Source organism: Crocuta crocuta, unplaced genomic scaffold (genome assembly GCF_008692635.1).
Source record: "Crocuta crocuta isolate KB4526 unplaced genomic scaffold, BGI_CrCroc_1.0 scaffold87, whole genome shotgun sequence".
Taxonomy (NCBI): Eukaryota; Metazoa; Chordata; class Mammalia; order Carnivora; family Hyaenidae; genus Crocuta; species Crocuta crocuta.
Window position 1 is genome coordinate 3,750,808 of NW_027532166.1, and position 17,750 is coordinate 3,768,557.

The window sequence follows — 17,750 nt, forward strand, 5'->3', positions numbered from 1 at the left end:
ACTGTGATGGCCCATGAGAGGCCCTTTGTTCCCAAATGTAAAAGAACTAAATAAACTGAAGGAATAGTGCCCGGAATAGAGTGCCAGGAGTGCAGTGTGGGCGGGACAAAGGGGCAAGCGTGGCCTCCTCCTTATCCAGATGCAAGGCTGGCCTCACATGTGGAATGGGGTTCTGGCATTTCCACCCCAATCCTGAGTCCCCTCCATCTGAGCTCCTTCTCTAATGTCCATGCCTTACAATGCTCTTATGCTGGTCTGGACTCCCAGAGCAGTGGTCTGGCAAGCCTTGCTATGTCCTCTTTGCTCCAAAATTACCTCCTCCACCCCCTTAGTTACCCCTAGAGTTAAGAAAAAGAAACTTAAAACCTTCTTAGTACCATGGATTTTAATTTATCATTAAGAAAAGAGAATTAATTTGTATGTACACCATTGCCTTCCAAGATAGAGGGAATACGTATATAATAGGGTCAGAGACCATTTTTCTTTGTGCCTCATTGGGTTCCTGCTAAGAAGTCACATATTTTATACGGTTCTCATATTGGGGTGAATTGGAACTGGTTGAGAGGACCGTCAGAGATATAGGACCTGTGTAGACCCATATAAACATATAGACTTGTATGAGCCCATACAAACCTGGGTAGCTTGTATAGACCTACTCAGACCTGCATGAACTGATACTATTCTTACAAAAAAGAAGAACCTACCAGAAAAAGAGTAGAGGGGTCTCTTATTTCATGTTGTCATTACCACTATGGCAGGTTGTGAAATTATCTTGGCTATTTGGACCTTGACTATTAATTAGGTGACGCATTACCTTGTATTTGGGGATGGTTTTCAGAAGCTCTTTCACTGGGACATCTGTTCCAACCACACCCAGAAGAATGCCCTTCGATCTCTGTTGAAAAACAAACATTAAGCAATTAACAACAACAGTAAAATACTTTGGTAGAAGGAATAGAACCTGGTGAGAAGGTGAGAAGCCACATACCGTAGATCACTGTCTGTTGCCTTCTCTAAGCTTCTAGAAATCAAGGATTAACTCAGATCTCCACATGGCCCCTCTTCTATCCCCCCAACCCCATACTGCTAGACAAGAATGGTAGCTTCTCAGGCCAAATACTCATTACCATACCTCTCAATATACATACCCATACCAGGATGCCCTAATAGCCATCTCTTTTCTCTCCTGAAAATTCAAAATTAATGTGAAGTAGCAAAAAAGTTTCAGCAAGTAAAGACTGTAGCCATTAACCATTTTATTTTATGGAAGCTTTCTATGGGAAAGACTTAGCATGTTAACTGCTTTCTCAAGTTACACTGCCATCTGGTGCCCAACGGAAAGTGATAATAACCCTCACATTTGTAGCTGTGTATTGGCACCAATGACCAAGGTGACGGAATAGGCCCCCAGGAAGGGTCCTTGTTTCCAAAGCCAGTGTGATGCATTGAAATTGTCCAGGTCAGAAAGACCTTTGGGAGGAAGAGACAAATTGCTACTGACTATTCTTTCCCCCCAGTTCAAGTCCACCTGGAATCTCAGAATTTGACCCTCCCTAGAAATAGGGTGTCATTGCTCTGAGGCAAAATCATCCTGGATTTAGGATGAGCCCTGTATCCAATGACTGATGTCCTTAGAAGAGGACAGAGAGACCCACAAGAGGAGAGGGTCACATGGAGATGTAGGGAGGGCTGCCACAAACAAAGGGACATCCAGGCACTGAAAGGACCTTCCTTTAGAGCCTTCCAAGGAAGCACAGCCTTAGTGACACCTTGATTTGAAGTTTCTAGGATCCATAATTATGAGAATAAATTTCTATTATTCTAAGCCACTTGATTGTGGCCTTCTGTTACCACAGCCCAAGGAAACTAATACAAGGCTGGTCACTATAAATCAGGAGGGACCATTCGATTCTCTGTTTTTTTCCTTCCTCTGATCACTGTTCACTTAACTTTGGGAAAAGTGCTGCATCCTGTAACATGACACCTTCCGGAATTCCTCTCAACTATTCTTGATTAAAAGTGAGGATAAATGATAAATCCCCTATCCCTAACACAAATAGAGAAAGGTCACCAGGGCTTGAGTCAGAGGGGCTAAGATAACAACCTTCTCAGCATCAAGCAGAAGCACAGCCGCTGTACTCACGGTTTCGTTCTGCTTACTAAACACAGGCATGGCGACCGTGGTCATCAGGACAAGGCCCTGATCATCGGCAAGCTAGGTGGAGAGAAAAGCCAGTTACCTGGGAATGATGTGGAAACCACAGATGGCTGGAGGCCATATCCTGGACTGGCTCATCCCTTCCTGACCAGGGGGCACTGAGAATGGACCAGTGCCCACTCAAGCCAGTATCCTATAAGAGAGTGTAATGTCTCTCTACTCTGACTTGGAGATAAGGATTCTAGTCCATGGCTAGGGAAGCAAAATCAGTTGCCATCGATCAGTCCAGATATTATCACATTCAGCCATTTGGATTCAAATAAAGTCTTATTTGGATCATAGTGATTCATTTCATTTTATTACCACAGATTGATTTTATTCTTTTACACTGCAGACATTTATGTGCAATATGTGCAATATGAATGCTTCTTCTCAATCTGAAAATTGAAGATCAGGAAACATGAGCATAAGGGGTTTTATGAGTTGCCCCTGCTAGAAACAATGGAATCTGGAATCATTTATTCCCCCAAAGGTAGCCAAGTCAAGCCCTTTTGGTACCTCTACACATCTCTAAGTGCCAGTCCCAGACAGAAAACAAAACAAAAACAAAACACAAAAATAATTTGATCATCTGATCTCTCAAATCACTGCTAAGATGCTAATATTTCTCCTGGAATAACAACCCTTGAAATATGGCAAACGATACATTTCTTTGGCCATTTGAAGTGCATACAAATGATTGAGAGCCACCCTCACACCTGCTTTTCACAGTGCTGGGAGGCAGGCAGGAACCCTAACCCTGCCTCATTAACAGATGGGGAAACAGAGACCTGGAACACAGTAGGCATTGGTCCAAGACAACCTTGGTTTTAATTCTCAGCTTTGAACCTTTATTAACTCTATTTGTTAAGCCTCCATGTCCCCATATGAAATAATGCCAATTATTCCCCAGCACTGTTGCCATGAAGATAAAATGTGACACTGCCCAGCATCATATCTAGCATAAGGATGTGCTCAAAGGATGCTGGTTTCTTTTCCGTGCCTGCAAGGTCACATGACTAGTAAGTCACAGAGTCCAAAGTGAGATCAAGGCATGTGACACTTCTGACAGGGACCAAAATTAGGATGGCAAATGTGGTGAAAGAAAGATCCCTTCTGGTTTTACAGCCCATTCTAGCCTCAAATGAAGCAATCTGTGAATGAGAATCTACTATCTTCAGTTTATGGTGCTTTCTGATGTGTGAGTACTTCCCCATAGCCTTAGTTCCATAGAAAAATCAGGTATTATTCCCTCAGTTTTCCTGGGAAGAGGCATTTTATGAAGAAGACTCTAAAATCTAGAGGTCTCCATGGACTGGCTGGCCTTTGGAGAAAAGGTCATTAAACTCAGCCCATCTTCCACCAGTCTTGTTCTTCCAATAGATTCCTTGAGCTATAGGGTCTCAGTACTTATAATGTGGTTCAGAGAAGAGCAGTATGAGTGTGTTAGAAATGAATAATCCTGAACCCCACTCCAGACCCTGTGAATCTGAATCCTTATCTTGATAATTAGTATCCACATTAAAATTCAAGGAACATTATTATAGGGCAATCTTTTCTACCATCAATACTCATGATAGCTAAACAGATGCTTGTAGCAGTAGAGAGGAGCTCCTAACAGAGACAGATGGGGCCTTGTTTTAGGTTTACATCTCCTCTGAGTTGGACTTGTATTCATCCATGACAAGATGAGGCAAGAATCTCATGTTCACTCAAGGAGTAGGAATTCACGGTGTGATGGTTAATTTTATGTGTCAACTTGGCTGGTCCACGGGGCCCATTGTTTTGATCAAACACCAGTCTAAATGTTGCCATGAATGTATTTTTTAGATGCAATTAAGCAAGCTTTGATAAAGCAGATTACCCTTCATACTGTGGGTATGTCTCATCCATCAGTTCAAGATTCTAGGCGAAAAAACAAGTCCCTCAAGTAAGAAAGAATTCTGCTTCCCTACTACCTTTTGATGCAAGACTACACCATCCCCTCCTGTCAGAATTTACAGCCTGCCAACCCACCCTACGGATTTCAGATATGTCATCCCTCAACATAGTGCAATTCCTTACAATAAATCTCTTTCCCTCCATACATATGACATATATCCCACATAAAGAAAAAATATCTATCTATCTATCTATCTATCTATCTATCTATCTATCTATCTATCTATCTATCTATTGATCTATCTATCAGTCTATCTATCTCCTATGCTGGTTCTATTTCTCTGGAGAGCCTTGACTGATACACATGGTAATCATGTACACTACTATTTGGAGCAGCCTAATTTGGGTGTGAGAATGAGAAAAAAAGCTTACTACTACATCATAATATTATTACCTAAATAATATTAACCATGAGATGATAATGACAGTTTGTGAAAACATGGTTCCATCTTGCTAAAAATAGTTAAAGTATCCTATGGCCACCACTGGGGGTATGGAAGGCCATTTTAAAAGGCAGAACCAACACACTGTAAACATCTCTCTTAGAATCAGAGATCTCCCCATATGCCTTCTCCTTGATTAATCCTTAATGCTATACAGAAAACTGATTTGAGCTGATCCGTAACCCTGGGCAACTTCCACTTTGCAACTCAAATAAAAATTTCAAGTGATGCCAACATGTATCATGGATGAAATCAAAACATACCACTAACAATAATGAGAAATGAAGCTTTTTCCTGCAACTAGTAAGAATCAGTTATAAATCACTGGTAATTGTTCTGGCACAAATACAAGATCGTGGGAAACTAACTTCAAAATATTAAGACAGAATATAGTATCAACTTCACTCAGAGGCTAATTCTAAAAGTAATTATGGCCCATCATTACCTTAAAAAAAATCCCCATAAAGTTACATGTGTAGTGAAACCATTCATTTTTTAACCAGCCCCTGATAAACAAAGGAAATGCAGTGAGCTTAGTCTAGCCACTATCTGTGAGCACATAAACTCTCTCCCCTGTGCAGTTCTGGCCCAGATTTGGAATGGTTTGGCTAGAACCCTAACCTGTAGTCATCTTGATGGGTATAGCTCACCAGTATGGCCATGAGGGCTAGTGGGCCTGGAAATGTCACATGCATGATCTTAAGATGTTCCTCTGAACCCACCTGCTCCATCTCTCCAGTCTCCACAGGTCTGGGGTCTGCGAATCTTAAACTTTCACAGAGAAGGAAGTTAATCTGTGCTGTGAGCACTTTATGATCGAAAGCTATTCTGTACTCCTGCCATAGGAAATAGCAGCCATTGGCAAAAGCTTTTTGTCCAGACCACCAAGCGGGAGTTATGCAGCCAGCCACGGCCAGACACCCTCCGTCCCCACACGCTAGGGGGTCCCTGCTTTTCTGTGGCCCCCTAACCTGCAGTGGCTGCTGAGGTAAGAGCTGCTTATGATTCATACACGTGGCTTCCAAGAAAAACGCAGACGCAGAGTCAACATTCATTTTCCAAAGGGTAGGAATGGGAGAGAGAGAGGTCACCATGGTCCATCTGGGAAATATCCCATTAATTCAAGACCAAGTGGGAATCCTAAAACGAACTGCCATTCAATTACATTTGCCCAGGCTTTGAACAGGCCTCTGAAATGCTTGGTTGTGGTGCTCTGTTGTATAATAAGTGTATATTATTCCATATCCTTCATTTCCTATGCTACATAATGGGGACCGTTCTGGTATCAAAGGAAATGATGAATAATAATACTGAACATCTGGTTTATAAAACACAAACTTGCTCAACAGATTGACTGCTTCCTGTCAGCTTCCCAAGTTAATCATGCATGTGGGCTCGTATGAATATGCATGTGGATTCATGTGTGAGGTACATGCAGTGATGCCAGCCTTCTACTCCTAAGGCTTGATTAGTTTCCCATCAGTGGCACTAGCTGGCAATGCAGAAAACTCTTGGGTGTGGCTCCAGATAGAATAACCACCAGAGTTCTTGTCTATTGTTGCTGCTGGTCTAGTCATTGATTGCCTTGATGAACATTCCTTGAGCATCAGCTTATGAGGCAAATTCCATGCCAAGTGCTGGGAGATATCTAGGCATGAGATATAGGTCTTACCCTCAAGGGTCCCGAAGTCCCCCAGAAGAGACAGAAAAGCAATGGGACAGAGGAAGAAGAGCTGGCTGAGGAGGCCACACTGGCTCTCATTACATGAGCAAAGAAGCTATCTTCTTCAGGACTAACCTGCACTGAAGTAAAAATGTCCAGCATTTACGGGTATCTGTAAGGGTTTAAGTGACAGATTCAGAATGCTTCCAGAAAATCAGTTTAACAAAACCAGGGACAAATTCCCTGCTGTATAGCAGTTTCATCCATTTGCTTTATAAGAATGTGTATCAGTAGAAAAATGAAGGGGGAGACATTTTTCAAAGCTGCCCAGAACTTTTCTTTTTCTTTCCTTTTTTTCTCCTCAAATATTACTCCCTTTCTTTAGAGAAGTCCTCTTCATCCCTTTCATCCACAAGGTTCTCTTGGCAACTAATGTCTCCCATTCTACATGTCACTGGGCACTGAACCCAGGCTGAGCCATCCAGGATACTACACACACACACACACCCCCCCCTGCCGAAGCCACTTGTTTTCTTCCTTCCCTCCTTCCCTCCTTCCTTCCTTCCTTCCTTCCTTACCTCCTTCCTTCCTTCCTTCCTCTCTCTCTCTCTCTCTTTCTCTTTTTTTTCTCCAATCTGGAACTAATAGGAAAAACTCTCTACACCCCTTTATGGATAGTTATAAGAAAGTAAGCCTGATAACCATGTCCTTTCCTCATAGAGAAGGGACTAAGAAAATAAAGTCAACCTATGCATTTTTATACACCAACAATGAAGCAACAGAAAGAGAAATCAAGAAACTGATCCCATTCACAATTGCACAAAAAACCATAAAATACCTCGGAATAAACCTAACCAAGGATACAAGAGATCTGTATGATGAAAACTANACAAAAACTGAGGACTGATGGATGTGGGGGGAGGGGGGATGGGCATGGAGGAGGACACTTGTGGGGATGAGCACTGGGTGTTATGTGGAAACTAATTTGACAATAAACTATTTGTAAAAAAATAAAAAAAATAAAAAATAAAGTAAAAAAAAAGAAAATAAAGTCAACCTAGAGACAGGAGGAGAAGTATGTGTATGTGTGTGTATGTGTGTGCGTGTGTGTGCATGTGCGTGCGTGTGTGTGTGTGTGTGTGTGTGAGTGATGAGGCAGAAGGAGAGACAGAGAGGGAGCAAGGGAGAGGGACAAGGGAGGAGGAAACCGGTCCCTGGATGCCTTCATCCCTGAGCTCAACTCCACTTATGCTATTTTCCATTACTGGGGTCTCCGGGGAATGTTTTGTTTTTGCCCAAATTAGTATGGACTGGATTTGTAACTCTAATAATAGAAGAATTCTGACCTGCACAAGTGCCAATACTGACTAGAGAAAAACCTAGGTAGCTATAGATACTCAACGAGATGGTCCCAAGTACCTTGTACAACCGACACAGGGAGACACTGCAGAGGCCAAAAGGGCCAAAGGAAAGACAGTCCCAACATCCTTAAGATGAGTGGCTGTGTGTCCTTTCCACAAGGGAGGCAATTTAGGTATCTCTAAAGTCCTCAAATACTGAATGGCAATGGGCAGTAATGAGTAGTCATCTAGGGAAATGATGACTCTTTATGATGGTACAAAAACTATTGTTATTAGGACTTTGTGTAAAACTTTCATAACAAATAGACGCTTGCCCGCCTTGAGAAAAGAGACAGTGAGAAGCTGCAGAACCAGAGTCAACTTTGACAGAGTGGCAGGAAGCTGCTGGGAAAGAGGGCAGAAAGGGAGGCAGGGTGCAGGCACCGCCAGAGCCCCAGCAGGGCCCTTTCCACGGGGACAAGTTGTGGCTACAGGGGTGCTTCAGCAGCCCCCCTGCCCTTTGAAAGATACCTATTATGCTGCCTTCCTCATGTCTCCACGCACGGGAAGCTTGCCAGCACCAGTGCCAGGGCCTGAGCCCCCTGCAGTTAGAGACCCCTGAGGGTGAGTGTCAAGCCCTGGAGGAAGGAGGAACCCTGGACACTGGGCCCTCAGAAGGCATTTGAACAAGTTAAGGGCAGCCCTCAAATGGGCTGCCAGGTGGTTTTCAAGCACAGCCTCCTGCCACAGCTGCTCAGCCCTGGCGGCTTGGGCTCAAACAGAAGTTTGTGCAGAAATGGGGAGCTCAGCTCAGGGAGAGAATGGTTCTATGGCAAGAACAAAGGTCAACTCGCCGACTCTTCTCAAAGATTATATTTCTTCTATACTTTGCCTTTCTTATGTTTGTTTTTCTTTTTCATTAAAATCAATCAACATACTGACTATGTTAAGGGAGTACATGATATGAATGTATACTCTAATAAATAAACATTGTACATAATTTGTGAGTACACAGCTGCATTTCTGCTGTGTCTTCCTTCCAACACCGGAGATGAACACCAACTTGCACTCCATGAAAAGACACTGTCACCATTTAGTGGCGGTCTGGGTGAAGTGGAGGCACAAGGTCCTGGGAGATGAGCCATTTCCAGAGGATAGCCTTTCAGTAAAAATGTATTTAAAAGGTAGGCAATGTCACTTGGTTCCCCACCCAGTGGAAGCAAAGATAGCCTGTCTCACCTCATGGTTCTGTTAATAACCTCTACCTTGACAGGGAAAAAAATAGTACCAAGAAGTGGACAAACAAAGCTTTGTACATCTTTAAATAGAAGATGAAACATTTTAAAAGATGAGCCGGTGATTCTTTAAGGTGTGACAGGGGATGTGCAGGAAGGGGGAGGTCTTCTCTCTTCTCTCTCTATGAGCTTAAGTTTACCAATACCTAGGAATCCCGAGGGCCGTTCTTTCAGTAGCACATGATAAGGGGCAATGGGAACAAGATGGGAACAGATGGTATTCATGTCCTTCAGTTTTTATACTCCATGGTAAGGGGAGGGTGGATAGTAGAAAACCACCAGAATAACACTCCGTACAAATTAGTAACAGCACCAGGGAGGACAGCAGGGAAACACAGATCTGGAAAAAGGATGTGAGCAGAATGTGTGGCTGCATAGAGACCCGCCACAGAAACAAATCCCTGGGCCTTCCTTTTTATTCCAAGACCAAAAAAAGTCCTCTATACCTACACTTTCAATGCCTGCCTGTGGCCCCTCCCCCAATTCTCCTGCTCCTTTCCTCATCCCAACACCCCTTATCTCCAATATTGAGCAGAGATTAAGGGGGAAAATACCTAGAAAGAGCCACACTCAATGATGGGTCTTAACTACTGTCCTGGGACACACCTCCTGCTGGAGATGCAGACACTTTACAGAGGAAGAGCAACTGAAACATGGAAACTAAACCCTATTGGTGCATCTCATGCTTCAAAAGGGTGCACAGTATCAGCATTCTCTGTTTGGCTGATGTTAACATCATCTGACTCTGTGAATTTTACTCCTATTTAGATTTCCACAGCTGTTACTGATAGTCATGAAATTTACTAGCTGTTTCAATAATGGTCAGTTTTAAATGAGAGGCTTTACACATGTTATGTATATTTAGAAATACACTTGCTCAATAACCTAAAATGCCATTTTGAAATGAGAACAGAAAGAAAGAATAGCTTGTTTCAGTGAAAAAGCCAAAAGATTTCTAAGTCACCTTACTCTACCTGTGTATCTTTGGTTTTTTGTAAATATCTTTTCTGTGTAGTTGAAAATTTTAATGAAAGGAACATCCCCATGAATTTTCATATATATAAAGCATTTATAAATAAAATCACTCTACAGCATATGTTTGCAATGAATATTAATGTCTTAAAATAAATAATAATAATAATAATAATCCTATTCAAACAAATATTTTTGCTTAAAGATCAAAATACTCCTTTAAACAAACCATGGTAACACTCTGACATGAAAATTCTATGAGAGTAAAGTTTTTATATTCTGGGTTAAACATATGATGCTTGATTATAAGTATTTTAGATGTTCTGTATAGTAAGAGGTTTAGAAAAAGCAGGCATCACTACTTTTAATTGAAGGGCTGGTTCTTTCAATGTAAGCAATATGAATTGGCTGCCTTTTTTGATACTCTACAGATGAACTGCTTCCCTTTTAAAATCTAGACAATTTAAGAACAACAACCATTGTTTAGATTCTCATTTTGCACTGGCATCTTTCACCATTTTTGTAAGATACCTGAATCCTAAATACTGCAAAGTATTAAAAAAGTAGCAGTGGGAAATAAGAAGAAGAAGTAAGAATACGTCAATCTTCCAAGTAACATTTCCCCTTGCTTTATATTTGATCGTCTTGGAAAAGTGCGGTCACTAAGTCCTCAAGAATGCTCCACCAATGACATTTTGCTTTCAGCCAAGACATTTCTGCTTCTTATTGAATCACTATTCCTTGCGTCTGAGATTTGGAGACCCTGAGTTCTTATGAGATTTACTGCATTTCAAGTTGTCTTAATACGAAAGTAAACAGATTTCCCTCTTTGAACTTTGCATCTTGTATGAACTCAATTATTGAATTTGTTTGTCCTCTCTCTTTTTTTTTTAACAACCTGAAGACAACTTTGTGAGTGATAGTGCTGGAGAATGATGGAACATCTGCATGAGAATCTCAAAATAACGGTTTTCTAATAAAGTTGTTATTATTTGGGAAAATTTTTATGTTGTTTCCTCTTTTTCCAGCATTTCTGAGATACATCATTAAGCAGGGAATATGTTTTATAAGTAAATATCTAAACAGAGGGAACACGTGGTTTTTGGCCAGGGACACATATACAAGTGAACCCATGGGCAAAAGAATATTAGACATCAATGTATCTGAAAGCTATTTTGTGAAACTGCTTTGTTTGTTTATTAGGGTACAACATGCTTATTTCAAGAATGCTCCAGAATGATGATAATAAAAATTACATAGGGCATTAGGGTTTGGCTAATATTCATGATGATAAGTATGACACATATATGACCCCCTCCCCACCACCATAGCTGAGCATTTATATTTTCACAAACGTGGTTTAGACGCCTCCCAAATAGATGCCTGAAAATACAGTCAACTCTTGGAGCTTTGGGGCCCTGGGACAAAACCTTCCTCTTGTTTAAAGACCCCCTGAAACGTCGCTTCCTCCATAAAACCTTCCTTAATGAAGTGGAAATGGGAACCAGATGTTCTCAAATTTCACTACAAAGATAATCATATTTACTCTACAACCTAAGATACCATCTAGGACCAAATTTGTGCAAACTGTTAATACAGCAGTTACTGAACACTATAGCTGGAAGAAAAACTGAAAATTCGGTAGAGCTTGTAAACTCCATGGGCAGAAGTTGGGAATGATTCCTCTTTTTATCCAGCACAGATCTGGTATATAAGAAGTGCTCTGCACATGATCCCGGAATGAATTCATTTCAACTCTGCCCTTTTATTTATTTTATAAGTGAGGTCCAAGGAAAAAAAGAAGTCACAGAGAATTGGTACCAGAACTTGAACAAGACACTCCTTTCATATTCTGTGGCCTCTGCTCACTCATGGCTCCTTCACTTCGTATCTGTGTGCACTGTGCCTACACTCATGTGGTGACAGACTCTGAGTAGGTTCTGAGATGCTGGTGCTTACATGCTGCTGCCTCTGGTAGGGACAGAATGTTAATGATGTCCATGGGATGCCACCGAGTTAGAAAAAATATTTTTTCCTCTCTTTCTTTTCTTCTTCTTCTTCTTCTTCTTCTTCTTCTTCCTCTTCCTCTTCCTCTTCCCCTCCTCCTCCTCCTCCTCCTTCTCCTTTTTGGTAACAGTTTAGTTGAACACTATGATTTCCTTGGGAAGCAGCATAGAGAGGAATAATGATCTATAGAAGCATGTGGAATTAAATCCCAGAGCAGGTCACCTAAACTTATGGACTCATTTTTATTTATATACCCTTCTATCCATCCATCTTTCCATCCGTCAATCCATCTATCCATATATCAATATCTATTTCCAAGCATAGCTTGGTATTACCAAACACGCTGTCAATGTTTTTATATTTATATAGCCTTAAATTTAACCCTGACACAGACCTTGAAAAGTGACCATGCCCATCTTGTAGGTGAAGAAATAAAGGCACAAAGTACCGTGCACCAGTTCACAGAGAGCACTAGGATGGGGATTCAGGCTTTGGCCCATGTGACACTAGAGGCCCTGTCCCAATCACTGTGCCTTCAACTTCTTTTTTGTAAAGGACAAAGACAAAGGTCATCTTTTGCCTTAAGGATCCTGGAGTGCAATGAAAGAGGCAGCCACACTAATCACCACTAAAGTGGGAATACCCTTCATAGTTCTTGGGAGAATTAAGGGGAATTATAGATATAAAGCACCCAGTACAGTGCCTACCACATCCAACAAGTACAAATGCTCTCCTAAGGACCATTCTCGGCTAGGGGAGAAAAGTTCATCAGCTTCTCCAGAATTCAGCCACTGCTCTACTAAATTAGAACTCCATCCATCTTTCCATTTGAATTGCATAAATACAACAGAAAAATATTACTCTTTTGTCCTATTACAGAACATCATGTCTTTAATAGCTAAACTAAATGCCTTAGAAAGCTGTTGGGGGAGGTGGTTATTGTAACTGTAAACACTGAAGGAGGTTAGGAAGGAAGCATACTGGGAAAGAAACTGTTGGGAAGAAGGGGCTGGGGAAGAAAGAGACAGATGCTTCAGAAGCACCCAAATTATCTGCTGCATCCCAGGCCTGGGCAAACATGGATGGGGCCAATCCAAGCACACAAGGATTCATGATTCAGCAAGTGGTTCAATTCTGTGAGTCATTTCTGGAAAAAGAAAATCCATACCATGGCATTAGTCCCTTGCCTGACATTTTTCTACCTCATGAAACTAGGTTGGGTTTTCCAAAATCCTTCCAGTTAATTTGAAGGGATAAACATCTAACTTTCTGTTTTTGAACTTGCTAGTCGTGTTGCTGTGCAAAATTGCACAACTGTTCCAGTTTACCCCAGAGGGCATTTCAGTCGAATTCTTCGGCATGAGTTGTCTGAAAGCTCACACAGAGCCATGCCTGCAGTTCTCAGGGAACTGGGCTACATTTGGGTTTGTAATGAATATATATCCATTAATCTGGGGTCTGACCAGCCAGTAACATGGAAAAGGGATAAGGCAGCTGAACTATGACCAGATCAACAAATAAGTGGCTCAGTTTAGAAAAACAAACTGAAAAGACAGTTGCTTCATTAAAATTAAAATTGATTTTAACGGGCAGAAACAATACAGGTAGATAAATTCTGCAAGCAAAAATTATAACAGTTGATATCAATACATTATGCCAAAAAAAGTAAAGCAATGGAAGGCTGTGCCTGTGAGAGAGAGAGAGAGAGAGAGAGAGAGAGAATGTGTGTGTGTGTGTGTGTGTGTGTGTGTGTGTTTTCTCTTGAGTTAATTCATGGTATTTTTGTACCACACTGCCATATAGGAAATCCATACCTGTGAAGACCCATCAAGTCAAGTTAATATCAGTGACTTGGCATTGATTTCATACAGACTTGGCTTAGATTTACATTTTGACGTGGATTTGGTTTCCAGATGAGTAATTGAATTGTACGGACTTTTATTAGCCCTGTGTTGGAATGGTGTTCTTTACTGGGCCTTCTCTCTCCTTCCTCTTTCCTGTAGAACTAACAGAAACATAGTAACACAACCAAAAAATAAATGCTTTTCTGATTCAAGTCCACACTCTCTGGGTTGCCTGAATACCTTCATTCAGGTATTCCATGAGGCTGACCTCTCAATGATATGCTCTCTTCCGGGGCTTTGGCCTATAAAGTGTACATTCATATACTGCTTTCAGGAAACACATCTAGTGTGTCAAGTGATAGATATAGTTGCCCTAAATATACCAATAAATACAGAGGAGACCTCAAAACAGCAATTCTTTGAGCTCATGATCGCCCTTGGGTCAATAAGCATGCCCTGTGGAATGACATCTAGAAGCAAGGAAATTAGAACATCAGGTGCCCTGTGATGTCCTCTTCAAGAGAGTCTCCAGGTTTGACATAAGTTATGCTGACATTAATGCCACCATAGCTAACTTCACTGGCTTTGTTAAATAGCTCTTCTCAATATTTTGCCTTTCTTTCTATGTAGAAGGAAAAGGAGTGTATATATTTATTTGGGGAGTGTAAGAACAATTTTAATGAAAACATTTTTTAAAAAATACATTGTTTTTACTTAGATGTTTCTTCAAAAGAAAAGGGTGTTTCATTTTAGTAATGTTATCAGTAGGATTTGTATTTTTCACATCTCAAGACAGCCCTATTTTATAGTTGTACTTGATTTAAATAAATAGTAGAAAACATTCACATGTCTTAAATACATGAGAATTTTTTAAAGAACATTTTGAATTCCTAAGACACTAAACATGAAGTCTGAGGCTCGAAAGCATTGAGATAATAGGGACTTTTAAATCAACTCTTGGTTTTTGGCTTTACAAAAATTTCTACTTTTTTGTTTATTTTTAGAACACCAGTGTTCTAAACATCAGTGTTTAGATGTTCAGATGTTCAGAAACATCAGTGTTTCAAAGTCATTTCTGCTTTATTTGTACCAAATTTGTCTCTATTAAACAAGGTATACTACTAGCATGATGGGTAGTATTGCTTCTGCCATGGTCAGCTCGCCCTCTGGTTGTCTAGTCAGTGTGGATGGCCCTGGGAAGCACGGTTCATGTGTTTTTCAGGAGAGTCCTGTAAAGGGGATGTTTTCACCCAATTATGTCAAGGAGAAAAGGCTCAGGATGATGGTGTCCTGGTCCCAAGATTGCCAGGCAGAACTGGCAGGGCTGGGTGTCAACTCCATCTCCAGCTAACACTGCAGTTGGTCTTTGGACAGCTGGGCTCTCTTTGTTCTGCCGTAAGAGTGGAATGGCCCTGTTCTGTCATGTATGCACACCACTAAGGGCTGGATTGTGCAGTAACAGCACTCTCCAAATAGCAGTTGGGGCAAAAGTCACTCTTTCCTCTTCCATGTTTACCATTCGAAAGCCAAGGCAGCCTTTACTTTTAATGAGCCTTGACTGAAGCGTCAGTAGGACAGGCAACACCTCCAAATGAGTTTTGTATAGGGTAGGCAACCCCCAGGGTTCAACCATGCACCTGCATTTCCTTGGATTGCCCAGACTCAGATCAGTGTTACTCTAAGTGTTGACTAAAGATCAAAAATGGTTTCTTTCAGTTAGAGAATGAAAGTTTTTTGATAAACAAAGGGCACTTTTCAATTGTCCCACATAAGACAACACATCATTGGTAAATTGTCTATCTTCTGTTTAGAGCTGTTTGTACCAAGAATCAATGTTATTTTATGTGTGTTTTTAAAACTGAGTTTGAATTTCCTAGTTTTCCATGTTTCTGGAGTGAGTTAGGCTTACCAAACAATTATTAGACTAAGCCTTATTTGCTCATTCAACATATTTATGAGTAATACATTTAGTTCGCTATTATAAATATAATTATTTATAAAAATACATGCTCACTGCACAGAGTTTGAAAAGTACAGAAATGTATTAAGAATAAAGCAAAATAAATACTTGTTCTCTTCCCAAAAGGGAATATCCACTATTAGACATGTCTATGCATTTCTTACCAATGATTTTTAAAAATTTTTAATGTTTATTTATTTTGGAGAGAGAGCAAGAGTGAGAGAGCAGGAGAGGGGCAGAGAGAGAGATGGAAACACAGGCTCTAAGCTGTCAGCATAGAACCTAATGTGGGGCTCTTAAACTCACAAACCGTGGGATCATGACCTGAGCTGAAGTCAGATGCTTAACGGACTGAGCTACCCAGGCACTCCTCCAATGATGTTTTGTACATCTGTATGTTTATACACAAACACACACACACACACACACACACACACACACACACACCCCACACACACCACACACACACACTAAGAGCATAATGTACATAAAATGTTTTATTCTGATTTTAAAGCTAATTTGTTTCTTACATTATTAAATTTCATTTTGACCACAATTTTATAATGGCTTCCTATCCTTTGGAACTTCGGCAACTTTTATCACCACTTTCTTATTGCTGGATATTTTGGCTCTTCTTTTCCTCATTATAGATAAAATTGCAAGTCACTGACCAATTTAGGTTAGATTCTTTCTACAAAAGGGGATTATTGGATCAAAGTGTGCAAGTGTGAGAATTCTTAATATGTACTAGCAATGTATTTTTGGAGGAATTTTGTTTTGTTTTGCTTTTTTGTCTCTGACCAATTTTTATGCCTAATAGTATAAAAGCTAAAAACTAAAAAACAAACAAACAAACAAAAAAACCCTACTTTTCCATACCTAATTCTGGTTCTTACCTTGCTTTTATCCTTGTTACAAACTATAACTTTACTATGAAAGTTCTAATATATATGAACATGGGATGAAACCTGAATATTTTTTTTCAGATACACCACTAAACACACATTATGAGGCTGTTTAAAATTAACCAATTAGCTTTTTAAAGCAAGAAATGCAAATAAGCATCCTGCTTATGAATGGGGCCCCAAGGTCTCCCACTGGTTCACAGAGGACTTCAACTGGAGGAGCTCTTGTGTGCTGCTCTGCTGGCCATCCCATCATTGGGAGGCCATGCACTTTCAATCTGAGTGTCTTGCATTCCTATATTTATTGACTCAAAAACAGAATTGGAGAGGACCACAGGAGAGTGGTTGGCCAAGACTCCCATGGGTATGAAACTGGGAAAGTACACCTCCTTCCTCAGCTGGTCTGGGCTGCCACAGATACACCCACACAGAACTACAGTGGGGAACAAACTATTGGGTCCTGTGATCATCATTCCAGTTCAGCAGTATGCTGTGACTCTGGTCTCCACAGAGTTCCATCATACTGGGTATGGGAAGTGGCTAAACTCACTCTGGTTTCTGCTTCCCTTTTCTTACTCACAGAAAGGATTCACCAATGTGAGTGGTAGCCCACTATGCTACCATCTTTCAGACTCAGCATTGTCAATCTTACCAGCCCCAGCTTGGGAATGCATATAAAAGATGCCTGTGCATGTTCCTATAAAACAGTAAATGATAAGGGGGAAGATTGGGTTATAAAAACAAGATATAATAATTTACACACAAAGCAAGTAAAGGTAAAAGCAAATGAGTCATAAACCAGAACCGAATGTAAATAGTTACCACCTCTCAGTTTTGCACTTCATTTGCATGGATTTTGCTGGTTATATAACTGTAATGAAACACTAAAATCACTAGACCTACAGTTCTATGAAAACAGCAGCCTTGCAAACTTTCAATTTTCTGTTTTCAATGACAGTTAATTCAACATTTCAAAGTACAGAAGTTAAATGAGGCGAAGAATGATAAATGATGCCCCACAATCGCTGAAATCTGATTACACAGAGATAAGAACAGGCCAGGTTCTACTTGCACAAGTTTGTACCTAAAGAAGGAGAGAAATGAGAGAAAGAAGGGGGGAAAAAAAGTAAAAGGGGAAGAAAAACTTGGCAGAAATGAATACTTCCATTTATCCCTCCTAAAT

The 17,750-nt window shown here is 40.6% G+C and overlaps 1 protein-coding gene across 2 annotated transcripts in view; it reads right to left on the bottom strand.

Annotated features, from left to right (window-relative positions):
* CACNA2D3 (calcium voltage-gated channel auxiliary subunit alpha2delta 3) overlaps window positions 1-17,750 on the bottom strand; it is a 771,963-nt gene that overhangs the window by 316,058 nt on the left and 438,155 nt on the right. For both annotated transcript variants that reach the window (XM_077776662.1, XM_077776663.1), the window contains exons 13-14: window positions 2,144-2,215; window positions 815-895 (exon numbers count right to left, since the gene is read on the bottom strand). In XM_077776662.1, coding sequence (XP_077632788.1) covers window positions 815-895; window positions 2,144-2,215 — 153 coding nt within the window. The remainder of the gene's footprint in view (window positions 1-814; window positions 896-2,143; window positions 2,216-17,750) is intronic.